General features: G+C 35.8%; 1 protein-coding gene across 1 annotated transcript in view; it reads right to left on the minus strand.

Annotated features, from left to right (window-relative positions):
- Positions 1 to 19,261, minus strand: part of LOC133517853 (uncharacterized) — a 194,246-nt gene that overhangs the window by 82,476 nt on the left and 92,509 nt on the right. The window contains exons 4-5 of the mRNA XM_061851308.1: positions 8,556 to 8,614; positions 2,151 to 2,211 (exon numbers count right to left, since the gene is read on the minus strand). Of these exons, the coding sequence (XP_061707292.1) occupies positions 2,151 to 2,197 (47 nt within the window). The 5' untranslated portion in view covers positions 2,198 to 2,211; positions 8,556 to 8,614. The remainder of the gene's footprint in view (positions 1 to 2,150; positions 2,212 to 8,555; positions 8,615 to 19,261) is intronic.

Below are 19,261 nucleotides of genomic sequence, written 5' to 3' on the forward strand. Positions count from 1 at the left end.
TAATCCAAAAGATTTTATTGGGATACAATTCTGCCCTAAGATTTGTAGATGGAAACAACCCTATTGACCGACTCTGGTAATATTCGAAATTCATCTAGGTCCTTCTGATTTTGATAATCATATGGTATGGTATGGTATTTTATTTTATAGTAAAGTTGCCTGACATTAATAATATTAAACTTTATAACTGGAGAGTGTTAAAACGGATTTTTAAAACAGAAAGATATGTAATTCCGTGATGTTTTTTGTTTTAACTTTTAGATAGGTAAAGTTTGCAGACGCAATAAAAGATCATGAATATATCGCCAACTTTAACACTTTTAGTACCAACTTAGACTTGGAACATTCAAGCAACTATCCTTTACTAGGACTGTTTAACCATTTTGTCTTGTTACTGTCCACTTGAAACTTTCTCTAGGATGTTTAAATTTGGCGAGTAGGTATTATTCCCAAAAGTTGCAGATACCTATTACTCCTATTAGTCAGGTTTTAAAGTTTGTTGTACGCGTTTAAATACATTTTGGGACTGGGAGTAATAATAGAATTTGTATCACGGGGCGAGAAGATTCCATGGAGACCCGCATTAAAAATATTAAAATAAGTAATTGCTCCATCAGGCCAGCACCTGAGACCCGGGCGGTGGTGTGAGCCCTTCGAGCGCCGTACTTTGTGATAATGGCAATTGTGTGATCGTTCCGAGAATTTTCATTCTTTTCTCACGTTTATGATCTTCTTTAGGTGTTGATGAGGTTATTCGAGCTGCATACTTGATTGCGCCGGTGTTTTAACGTTCTTTGAAGGCAAAAAATACCAGTATTATTTTCTTAGTCTATTGAACTGGCTCACAAATTTATAACGGATATTATGCAAACTATGCAAAAACCTATTACACTAGTATTTAAAAAAAATTAGGGACATTGGCTATAATGCACGCTTTAATTAAAATTCTTCAGCATAATACTTTCCAAAGCCATGAATCCTATACGAGCATAACCCAATTCCAGAGTCTTTTTTCCCCTCTGCCTTCATAACGCTACATGCCGCAGGAGTCCACAAAAATGTAATCATAAAAGCCTGTATTTGTGCGGCAATTACTCTAAGTGCTAACTCATGTAGGCTGTGGCTCGTCTGCGCTAACAATTTGTGAAACACTTTTTGTATGTCACTTCGTCCTCGACGTTTGAATCAGTCCCTACTTGAGATACACGTACCTAATTGAAAAGAAGTGAAACCATGTTAGGTATTAGTATATTTCGAACTATAATTATATTAATACCTATCCAAAACTTAATAATTTGATTTGGAATAAACTAGATCCAAACACTTTGTAAAGAGCTTTACAAGGATACGTAAGTACCTCTGGCTGGGGCAGCCGTAAATGGGAAAGTGGAGAATTACTAATGTTTCAGAGGTACTTATCGAAATAACAAAAAATATAATTTTCATCACACTTGCTCGAAAAAGATCTTATTTCATGCAGGTGTACTGAAGGACAAAGGCCTATATTGTTCCCTACGGATTTATAGCTTTTTTTTTAATTAAGTGTGATGAAAAACATTGTGTGTAATTCCGGGGGTAAGAATATTGCAAACTCGGGTCTTAAATTCCCGACAGCCGCAGGCTGACACACGAATTACCACCCTCGTAATCCTTGTATCCAGAATTTCACTTACCCCCCCCCCACCCCTCGCCCCCTTGCACCTTCGCACAATGTACTATTTCCGCAGAACATTGTGTGTTACAATTTCCATTTACCTAAATATACAAGCAAATATTACTCGTATATTTTGTACACAAATTTTCATTAGGAATCTATGTGATGAATTCGCAACTAGAGAATAGAGACCAGCCAGAATTGAAAAAGACAGTTAAGCAGCAAACGGTAGGTCATGTCTAGTCGCGCCGCGTTGCTGCCGACTACCTCGCCAAAAATGGAATGTCATTTATCAAGAACATTGACATTTTCAGCGGCAATGCAGCCGTAATTTGAATTTAACCAAATTGCCAACAGCATAGATCACGTCACGTAGCAGTTGAGAAATGTAACATCCGAAGCTTTTAAAGCACGTCAGGACCCTTTCACGTTCATATATAAAATGCAAGGCACATCGATTCGCTGGCTGCGTCAGTTTGGATTCGTGGGTACTCACTCGGCTCCATTTTTTCCTCCCCTGTGCAGCATGCCCGCGCGTGCCATCTCACGCCCGCGCCCTGTGCAAAAACGACCATTAGCTAGAGGGCTTAACAATAATATGAATTGGTACAGCGGATGCGATAAGTACTAAATGGCAATGCAAATACCATTTTCAAATTAATTCTGATGTGATATTTATATAGAGGCCTATGCAAACTTGCATTCCGATATCAAAATGATGTCATTTGTGGTATCATTGGCCCGTGCGTCTCGCTTGTGCCAATATACGTCTGAACAAGTAAGAGCGAAATGCAAGCGCGAATAATGACAAAATGACATCATTTTGATATCGGAATGTAAGTTTGCATTGACCTCGTAGTGTCTAGATGCTGAAAACTGAACACATGGTAAATAAATGCCTTATGCGACGCTACACGGCACGAGTTGCTCTTGTTATACAACTTCTATTATCATAACACTAATTTGACTAATTACGGTACAAAACGATTTTTACGGCATAAGGAGGTATGCTACGCATTACGGCGTAACAGGTGAGGTGGTAAAACATTAAAACAATAACCGGCCAAGAGCATGTCGGGCCACGCTCAGTGTAGGGTTCCGTAGTTACTCTTCTGTCACAATAAGCTAAACTGGAGCTTAAAGTATAGTAAATTGTTAACCAAGGGATGAAACGGTACCTTTCACCTGAGTTAAACAAATAGGCAAATTTGCATAATCAGTACCTAATTAAAATAAGTCTTTTTACTATGAAGGGAAAACTTTTTGCGATAACTCAAAAACAGCTAAACTGATCATGTCCGCTATAGTTTTCATTTAATGTCTTTCTTAAGCTCTACTTCCACGATTTTTTTCATATGTTTTGGACCTATGGTTCAAAAGTTAGAGGGGGGGGGGGGGACACATTTTATTTTTCTTTCGGAGCGATTATCTCCGAATATATTCACTTTATCAAAAAATGTTTCTTGAAAGCCCCTATTAGTTTTGAAAGACCTTTCCAACGATACCCCACATTCTAGGGTTGAAGCGAAAAAAAAAATCACCCCCACTTTACGTGTAGGGGAGGTACCCTAAAAAAAATTAAATTTTTAGATTACGGACATGGCGAAACTATAAGGGTTCCGTTTTATGCCATTTGGCTACGGAACCCTAAAAATGATAAACGGCCCGATCCGAAGAATGATTAGGACACGTTTAAGATCTTGGAAATATCTTTAAAAGATCGATAACTAAACGACATGTCAAAATTGACGTTTATTTCGATTCTATCTACGACATTTCTAACGTCAAAGTAACATTGGTTCCCCAATCGACCTGCCTCTGTCAATTATACGACATATAAACGATATCTAAATGAGAAATTATCTAAACAAGAACTTATCTTTATCGTATTGCATTCTTCGAATCGGGCCGAAAATCGAACATTCGTTATAGTTCCTCAGAGTCCACCCTCTGTTTCATTGTACGCTATGTCATGAGTAAGCAGACTCATCCTTGAGCCTTGAGCCTATCCAAGTCTTTACCCGCTAAACACAAGGCTTACCGCCCTTACCGGACCACGGCTTACTTGCGTCCCTTGAGTGAAGGAAAAAGTTCATTTAATTACTTACGCAATGAATGGTGTATTCTGTTTATTGCTAGGTTAAATACAGTTCAGAGGATTAGCCAGAGGAGAATTAGGAACGGTAATCATCTGCCAGTAGTTAATGCCCTTAGTTAGTAAAAAGGTTAGTAGTATCAACCAAGAAAACAGAGCGAAATAACAATACGTTCTACTTTTCTACATCATATGTATGTGTGTGCTGGCATCTCAAGAGCCCTCATACTCGTAATTATGTACTCTGATTACACTGGAAAATTTTCTCCTGCCTTGAATTCGGCAGTCTTCGTAACAATAACGCAGGTCCGTTGCCCTATCACGTATTTCTAGTCTAGTTCTGTCCAGTCCAGACATTCGAGACTACCAAACTGAAATTACTACTTAACTTTAAATACCTACTTATCTATTGTACTAGATTTATATTGACTTGGCTAGATTTTGTTACAAAATCATGATGGCAACTGATGTATTCATTTATAGTCATCCAAATATACCTAGCTCACTGCTCAAGATTCCACTTTTTGTAATCTTTCGCTTGCTCAGATGTCAATATTAGGACGAGCGGTTAAACAACAACTTTGCTCCCTTGTAAAACAAATAACTACATATTTAATATCTCACTGGTGTGACAACGCTTTTGTCATATATAAACTAGCTTGGCTTTGAAGCTAGCATAAAACGCTAGTCGTTTCAACTACATGCAATACTGTCGTCATAAGACTAATGAGTTCAAGCAGTCACCGAGTCTTCCGCGAAGCGCACTTCCTCAAGGAACTGCACATTGCGTACATTGGTAGGCTGCTAATTAACGCAGCTCTCTCTGAAGCGCCACATGCATTCAAATTTCAAAGTTGGAACCGATGTTTACTTTGAAATCTTGAGAACGTACATGGATTCAATTTGTGATAAAGTTAAAAGCAGTTTTTCTTTTGAAATGGGTGAATGTTTTAAGGTCAGCGCGGCTACCACGAGTTGGCATTTGAAATTTACGTTAACGCCTGCGTGAACTCGATCGCATTGCGAGCTAGATGGACTGTGATCGAGTTTAAGCAGTCGTTAACGTAAACGTCAAGTACCAACTCGTGGTACGGCTACATGTAGGGTAAGATAAACATAGTTTATTTTGCTCGCGGCAAGAAAAACCGTATGAGGAAAGTTCTTCTACGTAAGTATTTTTAACAATTTTAACTTTGGTTTATGTATGCATTCCTTTTATTTTTAGAACCTATTATCATTTCATTTAGTTTTTAATAAGTATCTTTAAGTATTTCTTCTTTTCTTGAAATATACTTTTGGCATTAAACAGGGTTTAGTTTTTCTAGGGCCACCGATTAATTTAGAGTATTTGGATCAAAACGGATATAAACATCTTACAAAATTTTGTGATGGTAGTTATTTCGTAGTATCTCTTCTTGTTGCAGCTTGATACTAGCGAATTACAAAATGAACGTCATAACAAACCTAAACATTTCTACATTAAAATACAAATAAATGGCAGCACCAAACTTAGTTCAACAAACACAATATGTTCATTAGTTACATCTTCTATCACATTTACGTTCTCATCTCAAAACGCTCCTGAAGTATGTCATAAGAAATACCACCGTATATCAGTGAGGACAAAGTTCACAATTCAAAGTGAGGACTAAAGTAGTTAAGAGATGTGGTAAGTAAATATAATACCGCACACTAGACACAAGCTCGCCTGGGCTCGCCTCACGAGAACGAAATAATGAATTACAGGATCGCTGCCATCAGATAGTACGAACAGCATGGCTGGATAACAATCCCATTATTAGGCTAGGTAGAGGCTTTTGTTTCAACTTAAGTAGCATGATAACATGAATAATACCTACGATAAGTTTTCCACTTTGGAGTGAAATAAAATTTAGGTGAATCAGCTGTTTCTAGTCACTCATTGCCATGGTTACGGTGCCCGATATTTAAAACTTTTATTTTATGGTATTTAAAATAACCAAATATATTTTTTATGGCACTTATAAGCCCTTTTCATAATGGATCATCTACATAGCAAATGCTAAATTCTGACTACCCTACTGACCGAATAGTTAAAGAAAAGGTTAAAAACCCACGCTAGGTATTATCTAAGCCAGTGTTTCAACTTTTTTCATGACCCGACCCCTTTAGTATGTACAAAATGTTTCGTTTATATACGAGTATCGCTTTATGGCTGGTAGAGGCTTTGCGATTCCCCAATATAGGCCCCCATAACCGATTATTCACCCTATTTTTGAATATCCTCAAACAGAAAACTTCGATCCCTATTAGTTATCGCTATTCCAACAGTTTCAATACCTTCAAATAACGTTTTCGGATTTTCTCAAGAGGGAAGGACTTGCAGTCGCTAATGCAAACACATCAATATAACCGACTAACAGGTTGGCTTACAGACTTTACGGTAAGGCGTGTTTGAAGGGGACTTAATGCTTATTGGCTCTTTTAAATATGGGCAGAACAGATATTCGGCAGTGGATTCTCATAGCACTCATTTGGCTTAATGGATAGTAGTAGTAGGTACCTAATGCATCTAGTAGCATCTGTATTTAAGGACATTTATGCTATTTAAGTTTTTTTTTGTTCGTGCCATGTATGTTTTCTGTGTTATCTCCTCAATAAATAATGTATGTAGGAAGACAAATTGACTAAATTGTAATCAGTTTTGGAATTAGAAACGGTGATGGTAACGATACAATTACGAGTAATAAATACCACGGTAATAATTGACGGGTATAGTAGAAGCAAAAACACCTCTGTCCATATTTCGCAAATGTCAAAATTGTGTCACAAATTAATTTAGTACGGAATTTTTTATATATTAAATTGAGCGGCATTAAAGCAAAAACGCCTGTGTAAATATTATGGACAGAGGCGTTTTTGCTTTTATACCCGTCAATTATAAGATCTTGGGTTAATATTATATGGGATCGTTAACCGTTATAAATACAAGGTAGTAGATTTTCGTCATACGAGTATTATAATCTTTTCTTATAATTGATATACATGTGGGTACCTCATGCTTTCATATAAGTTACGTTATCAAACTTTTTTCAATGATAAAATTATGTAATATTTATAAACAGGACATGGATTTCCATGATATTTTGTATATTCTTATACTTTGCAAACAAGCCCACGCACAACGTGACTTTTGTTGGTAAAATCTAACGTAGCTATTATTCCGAAACGTGCCGCACTAAGTACCACTTAAGCATATATTAGTCATGGAGTGAGTAATTGCTTCATAATAGAGCAATCCCTCTTGGTGGTACCGGCGTAAAGGGCGGTAAGAAGCCAAATGGGCTTGCAATCGACAGTATTAATTTGTTTCCAGTGCTTAAATACGTCATTTGTTATTTATTTGATATTATGCTGCTTCTAACGAAAGGGTATCATTTTCAGAATTAGGTTAATTTGACAGAATTTTCCAGTATTTTTTTTTTGTAAACGAAAAATAGTAAGAATAATGACAAATAAAGCCTTTTGAATTGATAAAAAATATTGTTTCTACTACAACGCAGTAAAATCATAACTCTGAACGCCACTTTAAATGAAATATTTTGCAAAGATAAACATCAGTTGCATGTATTTTTATAGCGGTAATTATTTTGGCAACATAGCACACGTTCTATATTAGGAATAATTACAGCATGTGAACTACATAAATTGTATTACGTTTCTAATAAAAATAATAATTTATTAACCATAACAAACGGGCCGATTCGTACTTTAAGATACGTCAAAAATTTCCTAAAGATACGATATGGATTGGATATGTCAGTGTCAAATCAAAAGTGGCGTTTTTGTGTGAAGAAACGTCACTTTTAACACTTATATATCTAATCCATATCGTATCTTTAGCAAATGTTTGACGTATCTGAAAGTTCGAATCGGCCCTATATTTAATGTTTCACGCCTTATTAGGTACTTATTGTAAGTCTATTAAATAGTAAGAAACGGTGCCGTTATTTAAGTTTATGTGTCGTTATTCAGTTCAGGCTTGATATAAGTGCCCGGTTTCATCGCTCATTCTGTTACACTTAATATGATGTAGTTGCCGAGTAAGTAGAAAAGTGTTAATTCGTTCGGACACGCCATCCTAACATTACCCCGCGCGCCCCCCGCGCCACTTGTGGCGTTCCGGGTGTCACATGATGACTAATGGTCCTTTTGATTTCAATATTTGCTAATTGTCGGACGTCGTTAATTTTTTTTTTATACCACGACGGTGGCAAACAAGCATACCATAATGTATTTAATTAACTTTGATTTTGCTAACGGCGCTGCCACTGTAGCCATAGTCTACGCATTGGAGCAAAACTCTTATGTAAAGAAACATTACGCTACAATAGGTGTCGAGATATAAACTAGAGAGAAATGAAATTAAATAAAAAATATATATAGAAAGTGCCTGTTTTTTATAGCTTATAAATCTTACTTCTAGTAAACTGCAAAAAACTGGATTTCAATAATAAGTTGCTAATATTGCCAGACATTTTTACATACCGTCTACTCGATGGGGTCTTCAAGAGCCATTATAATTACGTGTGCCTATAAAATATCCTGATCTTTTTATTTGAGTTTTTGGTAAGAGTTTCCCCTAAGGGCATTTTCCGGTCTCCAAGCAACACACGCGCCTCTACAGGAAAAGGGTCTCTCAAATTTGAATTTCTTTATTCGTATTAAAAAACCTAATCAGACGATTTAAATTGGGTTTTTATTACATGTGTTTGGAAAGCATGACCCTATTCCAGTTATACCTAAGGAAATTAACTATATAATTACCTGGACATTCGATCGGGTGGACGGTAATGCAGTTTTCTGTTTTGGACCATTCCAGATACCTGAAACAATAACATTGGATTGTGAGACAAAATAATTCTTATAAGTCTTACAGTTTGATGCAAGGATGCAATATTCGTAAGTGCGTTTTTTATTTCACATATAGTTCTTATTGTAAATACGCTGTAATTCAATTACTTACGAATGTAGGTGTCATATTTAACGAATTTAGTGTTTTGTGAATGTCAATGATCTAAGAAAAGTCATATTTTACGACTAGCACGATAGCATATGATGTTTTGATTATATCATATTTTGCGAATACTGGGTATCACATAACTCTAGGTAGGTATATTCACAAATGAAATGTTTCAAAGAATACTATCGAGACTATTAGGTGTCAGGGTCAATAAATCATTTATTTATTTCTTTGAATGCGGTGCGGTAGTATGATATACTAAAACAATTTTTGTTCAGCACATCCTGCCTTCCTGCCTGAATAGGCATAGAACGAAGTCTGTATTTATTCCATAAATTTAATTTTTATTTTATGTAGGTATTATTGTTGTTTGTGTGGGCTAGTTATTATTGTTTATAAGATACTTAATCACAAATTCTCCTCTCCTTGGAATTGTAAATAATAATATTGCAGTTCCCAACAGGGTTCACAAAGACCAAGATACTAGAGCAAGACCAATTAGTAAGATAAGTTTACCACCTGTACAACCACTTTGTGAATTTGCAATAAAATATTGTGTCTTGAGAATTGAGTATTGAGAAATAATAAGTATTACCTAAATCTGCATGCAGGTAATAATAAAAGTAAATTAAAATGAACAAGTCGGACAATTAAGTCGGTAGTTGTAGTTTCATTTGAAGCATTTTTTCGTACTATATAAATGAATGCAAAGATACTGACATGCTGATAATTGGAAAACGGTGAATGGACTGAGTTATTGAACATTGCCAGACCAAACTGCTCGACCTTGTCGCGTCCTTTCAGGCGAGCTTAATTGTAAGTTCCTTAAAACATTGATTAAATACATTATAATTTATCACAAAACGAGATAAAAATAGTAACCTATTTCAATCAGACTGCATTTGTTCGGACAAATAACTAAATAAGGGTTTTTAGTTGACTACGGAACTCCTAAAAAGAACAAAAAGTGTTCGAATTAAGTAACATCTAAACTAAAGCATTGTAATCTGTCTTACTTATCTATATTGAACATTTCATTTTCATAGTTTACTGCAAACAACTAAAATGGGAAACTTTTTGCCGACGAACGTGTGTTTTTCATTAAACCGCGATATTGTTTTATGCGATAACACAGTGTTGAACGCATGCGTCAACGTAATGTAGGGAAAACAACAATGCGCTTACCGCGTAAAGCAATATAGTGTCATTAGATTATCTGATGTAAAATGGATGTGCGGCAAACGCATTGCGTTCAACGCTGCGTTTATCGCATAAAATAACCGCGCGGTTTAATTATACTACGGATTGATACCAAAAGCAATCGCATTAAATAAATGAAAATAAAACAATAAGAAAGTACCTACTGCACAACTTCAATTACGAGTATCAGTACTGGTATTTATAATTGTAATAATATGTAATAAAACCGATGAGGGAGCCAGACAGGGAATTAATTAAACATTCGAGCCCCGTGCAGGCATTTTATCACTCGGAACTTCTGTTTTAATGTTTCATTCGCTTCACATCCGAATACAGCACCCGTTTCATATTTAAAGCCTTCGCTGATAAAATATAATATTTTAAATGACAGAATAAAATTGCACTGATAAGAACATGTTGAAAAACGTTTCGGCCGTCCCGTCCAACGCAGACAGGTTTAATTGAATATCATTCATTCAGATCTTTTTTATCTTTCATCAAATTTATGATTCAACTTTTGATATACTTCTTTTAAACATGGATTAATAAAACTGATAAAACGAATAAATCACTCGAAACAGCATCCATTTTCTTGTTAAATTTAAGATCCATTAATATAGGTCAAGAATATAAAACTTGATACTGGAGCGGCAGTAAACCCTAACGTGTAACTATTACATAAAGCTGGGCCAAAACGATTCTAGTGAAACGATATTGAGGACGAGTGCGCTGGTCCGTGGCCCGCAGTTAACGCGAATTCAGGTGACCCATATGAACCTCGGTTAATGGTCCCGACTCGTCCTGAAACTCGGCCAGTCCGGCCTAATGCCCGATTTAGCGTAGCACACACTACATTAGACCAATATTACAACAATCAGTGCCATTGTAAATACGCCTAATAAATAAGTTAATGTATAGTGTTTTCTGTTTCCGATATTCACAGTCACAGTAGCCAATATTTTCTCTCTGCTAGCTGTGAGGTTGAAATAGTTAACTACTTTAAAAAATCGTAGTTTTTATTTTGAAAACATTTGATGGTTATACAATCTAACTCTCGCTGATGCAACCGTATCACTGCAACGATCTTAATGCTCATTGATTAATGTAACCTGTAAGAACTCAGCAGCTAATTTCGTATGCAGCATTTCATAGCACAAGCGAATTACTGCCAGGACCGACATTTCGATGATCGGTGTTGAAGCGACAGTCGATCGGCAAGTCCTCGAGTCGCCGAGGATACCACATAAACATTTGTTTACGATCACTCAGAATTGCGGCTTTCCACACACCTGTGGCTGCAATAAAATGCTTTATAGCTACAAAATGGGTGACACGAAGTTTTAAACGATTCAGCGTTTCGCAGTCGTAAATCTATTTACATATGTTTTTACAATCTGTGTTGACAGTTATTTTTAACAAACAGCATTTTTTTTGTATGTACTCATGCGTGTCCCGGATTTACTATTCAACTATAAGTATTAAAACTTTATTGCTATGGTAACACCCAATTATTTTTGTTTTTTACCTTTAACAAACTAAAGTATCAACTTTTTAAGATATGAATTTCTATTTTTATACCTTGTACTCGTCAAAATATGTGATGGCTACCAGATAATATGTGTAGTTTGGGGTAAAATAAGAAAAGTGGTCATACGGTCACCACGTCACTTCAGCCATTTTGACGAGTCAAATAGATTCCCCACTACAACCCCAAGGTCTGGCAAATAAACATTTCTAATTTCTAATTTCATTAGTCACAAGATAACTCGAAAATAAACTATAACTGTAATGTCTTTATCCTCCACTCCAGCCCCTGTAATTTCTATTAAAATTTAAGACATGGACCTCATGAAAGCTCTCATCCCTCTAAATCCCTCAACATAAGCTTACGAGGAACTTTATAACCAGCGACCGTTGTAAAATGTAGTACTTTAACTATTACCCAATCAAACGTTCACCAACAAAGAACCAAATTATGTGTGAGAGTTAACTAAAATCAATTATGTTAACCTAAACTAATAGGCATGTTATCCTTGGTTCGGCACGTTTGCTGCTACCTATGATCAATAAATCCTCGACGTGCCGTCCCATTCCCATATCCTGCCCATTGCTCCAGTTTAATTGGACCAATGAAGATAGTTGCCTGCGTTGATTGTAATTCCTGCAATCGATGTTTGTGAACCAGTTTAATTCCCTTTGTTTGATAAACAAAGTTACATCATGCAGTGAATAAAATGGAGCGCGCGCCGGCGGCAATGGAGCCAGAGCCATGGAGATTCGCCCACGGGACTGCTTTCCGATTCCAATAAAGCAAAAATGCTTCGCTTACATTTTTAGGCACATTACCCCTGGAAACAAAATATATATTACCACCCTGATACCGGTCGAACTTTTTAGGGATCTTCAGGAATGTAGGGCAATAAATCAGTTATTGACCATCCCTTGTGCTAACGTCCTAAAATTAGCTTAGGTAGGTAGAAGTCCTGTAATTTTTGAAAATAAAAAATATAAAAAATATTTTATTGCTTTTTTAAGTGTTGTTACAATATAGGTTGGGATCTTCTTTTAAGCAACAAATATGCCTGGAACAGAAAACCCCGCTCTTCCAAAAGGCAAGGGTAGAAACCAATTTGTTACTGTATAGTATAAATCTAATACTTAAAACTTATACTAAAAAGTAGTACTAGTGGGATAATTACAATAATTACATTAACTACAATTATTCATTATAATATTTTGTTACGGCAATGAATCATGATTAGAATTAGTTAACCACGATCAACGGATGAACTTTTTTATTTACAGTAGGATTCAAACAATTCATTATTTGAATCAGTCATTAACCCTCCAGGCACACTTAGATATTAATACGGCAAACATGGCTATCCTTGAACATCATCTTTTTGTATTTTTAACGATGAGTTAGAAACCGTTTTTTAGGGTTCCGTAGCCAAATGGCAAAAAACGGAACCCTTATAGATTCGTCATGTCCGTCTGTCTGTCCGTTTATGTCACAGCCACTTTTTTCCGAAACTATAAGTACTGTTCAAACTTGGTAAGTAGATGTATTCTATGAACCGCATTAAGATTTTCACACAAAAATAGAAAAAAAAAAACAATAAATTTTGGGGGTTCCCCATACTTAGAACTGAAATATGATTTTTTTTCTCATCAAACCCATACGTGTGGGGTATCTATGGATAGGTCTTCAAAAATGATATTGAGGTTTCTAATCTAATTTTTTTCTAAACTGAATAGTTTGCGCGAGACACTTCCAAAGTGGTAAAATGTTCCCCCCCCCCCTGTAACTTCTAAAATAACGGAATGATAAAACTAAAAAAATATATGATATATATTACCATGCAAACTTCCACCGAAAATTGGTTTGAACGAGATCTAGTAAATAGTTTTTTTAATACGTCATAAATGGTACGGAACCCTTCATGGGCGAGTCCGACTCGCGCTTGGCCGCTTTTTTTATCTGGAACGACTAGTCCTGTTTTTATACCTGTAAAATAAATATCATTGCGTCAACAATACTCAGTGGAAATAAGGGACTGCCCACTGAACAGCTAAATAATAAAACCGGATCAACTAAGCCGACCAGGAAGGCTCTCATTTCCAAGAATAAAAGAGGAGTTAGGAGTTTATTTCCACGAGTTCCTGATTATCCTTGGACAAATCTTATCTGACGTCTATCTTGTATTTAAGCTTTTAGACAGAAATGCTATCTACACCAGTCATAAGTGAGTTATTGCGTATTGTTTTATTTACCTTCGTCGTATTTTGTCGTCAGACCCTTTGGCTATAATACTAGCTATTTTATACTACTATGCAGGGTATCGAAAACAACTAATAATAACTACAAGTACTCACCTGCGCCAGTTCTCGAAAATGGTCGTGCCACGCTCTATTGGGATCGATCTATCATCACTGACAGGACTATTGTAGCCAATAAGCCTGACTTATCTTGCTGACAGATCGATCGCAACGCCGGGCCGTGCTTGTCGACATCACCATTCCCCATGATGAGAATCTCGTGAAAGCCGAGAAGGACTAGTCCAACAAGTACCTAGACTTGGCTCACGAAATAACCGCCATGTTAGATGTTAATTCGACGATCATTGTCCCGATAATCGTTTCAGAGAACGGTCTCACAGCGAAGAGTCTCGACCAACACCTTGAGAGACTCGCTAGGTGGTTGGATCAAGGGTCAGATGCAGAAGGCGGTGATCGTGGACACGGCGCGGATAGTGCGGCGGTTCCTCTCTCTGCGGCCCTGACCACCGGCAGCTTGGGCCCTGCCCCGCTGCTGGCGGCACCCTAGGATAGGTTTTTTATAGTGTATTTTGTATTCTTTTAGTATGATTTTTGTATTTTACTTTTATAATCATATTATAAAATGCCTAACCTAAGACCCAAAATAAATAAAGAGAATAATGAAAATTAGAGATATCTTCGTGATTTTTTCTATTGAGCCAAGTTTAACCTTTTAAGGGTTTATTTAAGTTTGCCCTTGCAAAATTAGTCCAGCTTCCGTGTTTGTGATGTAAGTTTTTAAATAACATAGCATTTGTCTTTAAATAACGTAAGAGGGGTCTTAAGGTTGCTACTATCCTGATGACATCATGAAATAAACCGACTTTAAAGCCTATTTATTTATTTAAAAAATGCTACATCTTAAAATTTGTATGATAAAATCTTTGAAAAATGTATCCCATCAAAAACGTTTTCATAAATGTTGCCAACACGAAATCATAGGGTTTGCACTGTCAAAAAGTTATCACATCTCTTGTAGAGCCAAGCCTCTAACTCTATACGCCCAAACTTCACAAAATCTACACCTTAGACAAAATATATGGCTTGGCTGTTTCGCTACCGTCAAATGAGCGTAAGATGAAAAATTTATTGACTATTCATTATTTTTTTATTATACAATACTTCTTGTAGTAACAAAATCTGTCATATAAATGTTTTTGATGGGATTTCACTTATTTTTGTGTTGCTTAAGACAATCTTTCATCCACTAATTTAAAGGGTTGGAGGTTATTTACTATTAAAAATTCTGAAATACGTATCCGAGGACATCTTTTATACAATCTGTTTTTTACTGTTTCCTCATACAAACTTCAAACCCCTTTTCCCCCATAACGCCCTTTTCCTCCCCCTTTTCAGCCTTACGGGATGATTTTGGGATTGAAAACTATTATATATCCTTCCCAATAACAAAAACCATCTACATACCAAATTTCAACTAAATCGGTTCAGTGGTTATTGATTTCCCATACAAAATTGATATTTTTTTTGTTGTTTGTGTACTAATACTATAATAATATCATACATATCAAATTTCAGCTTCCTAGGACTTCAGGAAGTACAGGGTTTTGATGATCATCAGTGGGTGAGTGAGTGAGTCAGTGACGAAATCGGTTTTTTTTTTTAGATATGAATAAAATCTTATGTATAAGAGCTATGCAATTGAATTTTTTTATGCTTTGAGAATTTTGTTTATAATCCAAACCCAAGTTATGAGGGTTCAAAAAAAACGACATAACGCTTCGAGAAAAGGTAAATAGTGCCCGTGCGCTTCGCTTTGCTCGTCTTGGCAGGGGCACTACCGTGCCCCCAGATTCAAACGTTAACTTGTGTTATGTCAACAGAAAAAACGCCGGTTTTAGTATGTACATACCTAGGAACGTAGTGCACAGACTTACAACTTATGCGCTTTTATAATATATAGGTATTTGTTGCAAACGTTGATTTTTTTTAATCTATCTAAACCAAAATAAAAATGACCCTTATTTAAACTAAACTTAAACAAAATTGGTTTGTAATTGGGGAAATACCTATATGAACAATATGTCGGTAAGTAGGTAATGAAAGGTATTTTAGAGAGCAGCGCACGCCGCACGCCGCACGGCGCGGCGCAGTGCCTTATCGTACCGTCCAACAAGCAGCAGGCGCGCCGCCGCCACAATCTGATTTGCGGAGCAGGCGTCAACAGTGCAGAAATAACTGCCGGCATTTTGCACAATTTAATGCCCTTGCATTGCACAGAAAACACGACTAAATATATTAGATTGATAGGCTAAACAAACTAAGTAAAAAATAAAGCGGTAATTGTATTTCTCAATGCTTATTAAATTGGCATTCCGCATTTCTATTTTCGACGCATTACACTACTTGAAGCTCGTTTGTTATGGATTAATACCCGCCAACTCTATTTCAATAGTACATTACGATACAAGTGCGAAAAATAGGAAATTTTAAATCGACACGAGTTGCGAATTACCTATTCACACATGTATCATACCTAATGTATGGTTACAATTGAACATTGTTGAATTATTCTGCAGTAAATAATAGGTAGATTTTAATTTTCGTAATTTAAACGCAACGCTACAAAACGTGCTCTCCTCATTATAGCGTCCTTAAGAACGTAATGATTTTGGGTTTAATAGTCAAGGAAGTTATAATTTATGAAGCAAAGCATGAAAATGTTTAATGTTTACTACGGGGAATATTTTTAAACAGCAGTAAATGCAAATGTAACGAAGTCCACAAGTCTTATCAGATGTCCACAAGGCGCTGTGCTGACTCAAAAACTTATTTACTTCGGTGCTTTCGGCTCTCGCTTCAGTAATTCAAATTATTTCGATTTCGACATCGGCAAACTGACGCTTCTCTCCGATAATGGGGAAGGAAATTAATTTTCTCCGACTTGATAAAAACAGATAATAACTTTTGGTATAGACTACTTTTTGGGGATCGCGGTCGCTACTTTTGAACAATAAAATCTGAACAAAGATTACCTAAAAACGTAACAAGTTTCAAAGCGATATATTGTACAATGTTTGATAGCGATACTATACTATGTTTTTTTCTAAAAAAATAATAGTAGGTATTTTAAACAATCGTGATATAAAAGAGAGCTTTTCAGTCGAATACCGTGTTTAGGCAGCGAAGCTTGCTGAGTTTCCTAAGTAAGGTACGGGATTGAAAAGCTCGATTATATCGCTATTGTACTTATCAATACTTTTTCTACGAGTCATATAAAACAAAACTTTTTTTACTATAAAACCTAACTCAATGAAAATTGGTAAGCAGCTCAGTAGAATAAAATGTAGTACAAAAGACTGCGCCCACCTCGCCCCGTGTGCTTCACCCGTTTAGCCTTTTCTATCAAGTTTTTTTTATAGTTGACTACAACGTATCGAAAATAATCTTATAGTTGAGTTGGGAGCCCATACATGAAAAGTACACAATTATAGTTTGTTATATGAAATATTAATTATTACAGTCGACGAGTAGAAAAATAATATTATTCAAAGGACTACCTATTTCATTTTTACTGTTCAAGTGCAGAGACCTTAGCACCAAACAAATAGGTACAGAAGTCAATCACATGTATGTACTTCACTTTTCATACCTACGCTCGGCGGTCACTCTAGGGTTGTTAACTATGGCTTATGCACTAAAAACTATCTTGGTAGTGGCCCTAGTATCCAGTTATTTAATTTATTTTTGAGAATGAAACGGAAAGAATGGAAATATAAATTAATAATAACTAAAATATTTTAATTATAATGTCGTTGTTATATTTGTTATATTACAAATTTGTCACAGAAAATATCTTGCGACGATTTCGACATTGGCAAAATGCACGATTATTATATTTTAAAGTGTAATAAATTCGCATTCTCATGTACAATTATCCTACAAAACAAAATAATAAACCTGACGACTATTACAATACAAAAAGCTTTTTCAAACTTACGTACGGTGGCATGAATTTACAAACGATTATATAAAACGATCTTAGATATATTCTTCGGGGGCCGGGTCGGGGCGCTAACCTACCTATCTAACTGTTCTGTGTAACGTTAAAACGAACCATCGAAATACAAGCAGTTACCTACTTACCTCTCTGAAACCACTGGTAGCTTAAAAACGACAATTCACCGTTTAATGTTGAATTTAAACAACCGTCCACTGAACAGTTATAATAACTTTTTTTTGTTGCTCCACTATTGCATAAAACAGTTCACAGATCCGTGTCTAAAGCGTATGTCACTCGCGCTCGCACTAGTCCCAACCAGTCCGAGATATCGTGTCCGAGAGCAGTGTCTATGTGTGCGTTGCTCGAGCGCACTTTGTATGTAGATTGATTTCTGTATCTATCTGTTTTGTGACCTTAGTGTCAGATAACCGGCGAAAGTCTTTTTAAATTAATAACGCAGCAATACGTTCTTATTTTTCTATAAAGCTGAACGTGTTTTATAAGGAGCATACTTATGTCAGTGTCTTCCTTGAAACGTCCCGATGAACATAAAGAGGCACGTGTGAATCAAATCATGGAGTTAGTTGTGACCGGGTCAAAAGAGTCCCGGCGGCTCTCCCAGAATGCATATGCCCAAACTGGCTTTTGGCACAGACAATGTTTTCCATGTTCACATTTAACATTTATTTTATATTGCGATAGGCCATAAATAAGATGTAGGTTTCGCTAGCCACATCTCATAATATTTAGAATAGAGATAATGTCACATGTTGAATTTTATAACGAAATCTAGTTAAATAGGTAGATAGAAACTTAGCAATTTATCATAATTAATTGAACACTAAAAAATGTATACAAATGATAAAAAATAAAAGAAGTTATAAATTTTAAGTTTTTTTGTTAACTTCCAAAAAAGAAAAAAAATATTGGTAGATTTGATTTCTTATATTTTATTTAAAAAATGATGGTATAGCAAATATATTTATTAACGCAATATTTCAACGTCAAAATCGCAATTTCCTTGTTTTTCATACTTTAAGGCGGCTACTCAAGCCATTGGCGTTACGATCACTTGGCGTTTTGTTCGGGGCGTTTCATGAGTAGAGTACGATTGTCAGACTTTGACTGTCATTACTGACTTTTGTATTACTTTAATGCCTTGGATCCCATCTTTGATCCTCAAAAGAAACCGATACCATAAATAAAAACTTGTCATCTAGTCTAATAAATATATCAAAATTAGTGGGCTAAGGCTATGTAGTACTAGAAATAGGTAATATCCAATACCTATACTTAAAATAGAGTACCTAGTAAACAGAAGTTGTAGTTAGATTATTCTTTTCAGCCTTATGACCCTAATGTTGTTACGTATTAAATCTATGTACCTATGTTATTCGTATACTAATTGAAACATAAAAATCGTAGAATAAATAAAATCCTCTTCACATAAACAACACACGTGAATAACATTTTTATCATCCATTTAGAGGTACTCATTGCTACTGACTTTCGGCAGTGGCAGGTAATAAA

This window comes from Cydia pomonella, chromosome 5 (genome assembly GCF_033807575.1).
Source record: "Cydia pomonella isolate Wapato2018A chromosome 5, ilCydPomo1, whole genome shotgun sequence".
In the NCBI taxonomy this organism is placed as follows: Eukaryota; Metazoa; Arthropoda; class Insecta; order Lepidoptera; family Tortricidae; genus Cydia; species Cydia pomonella.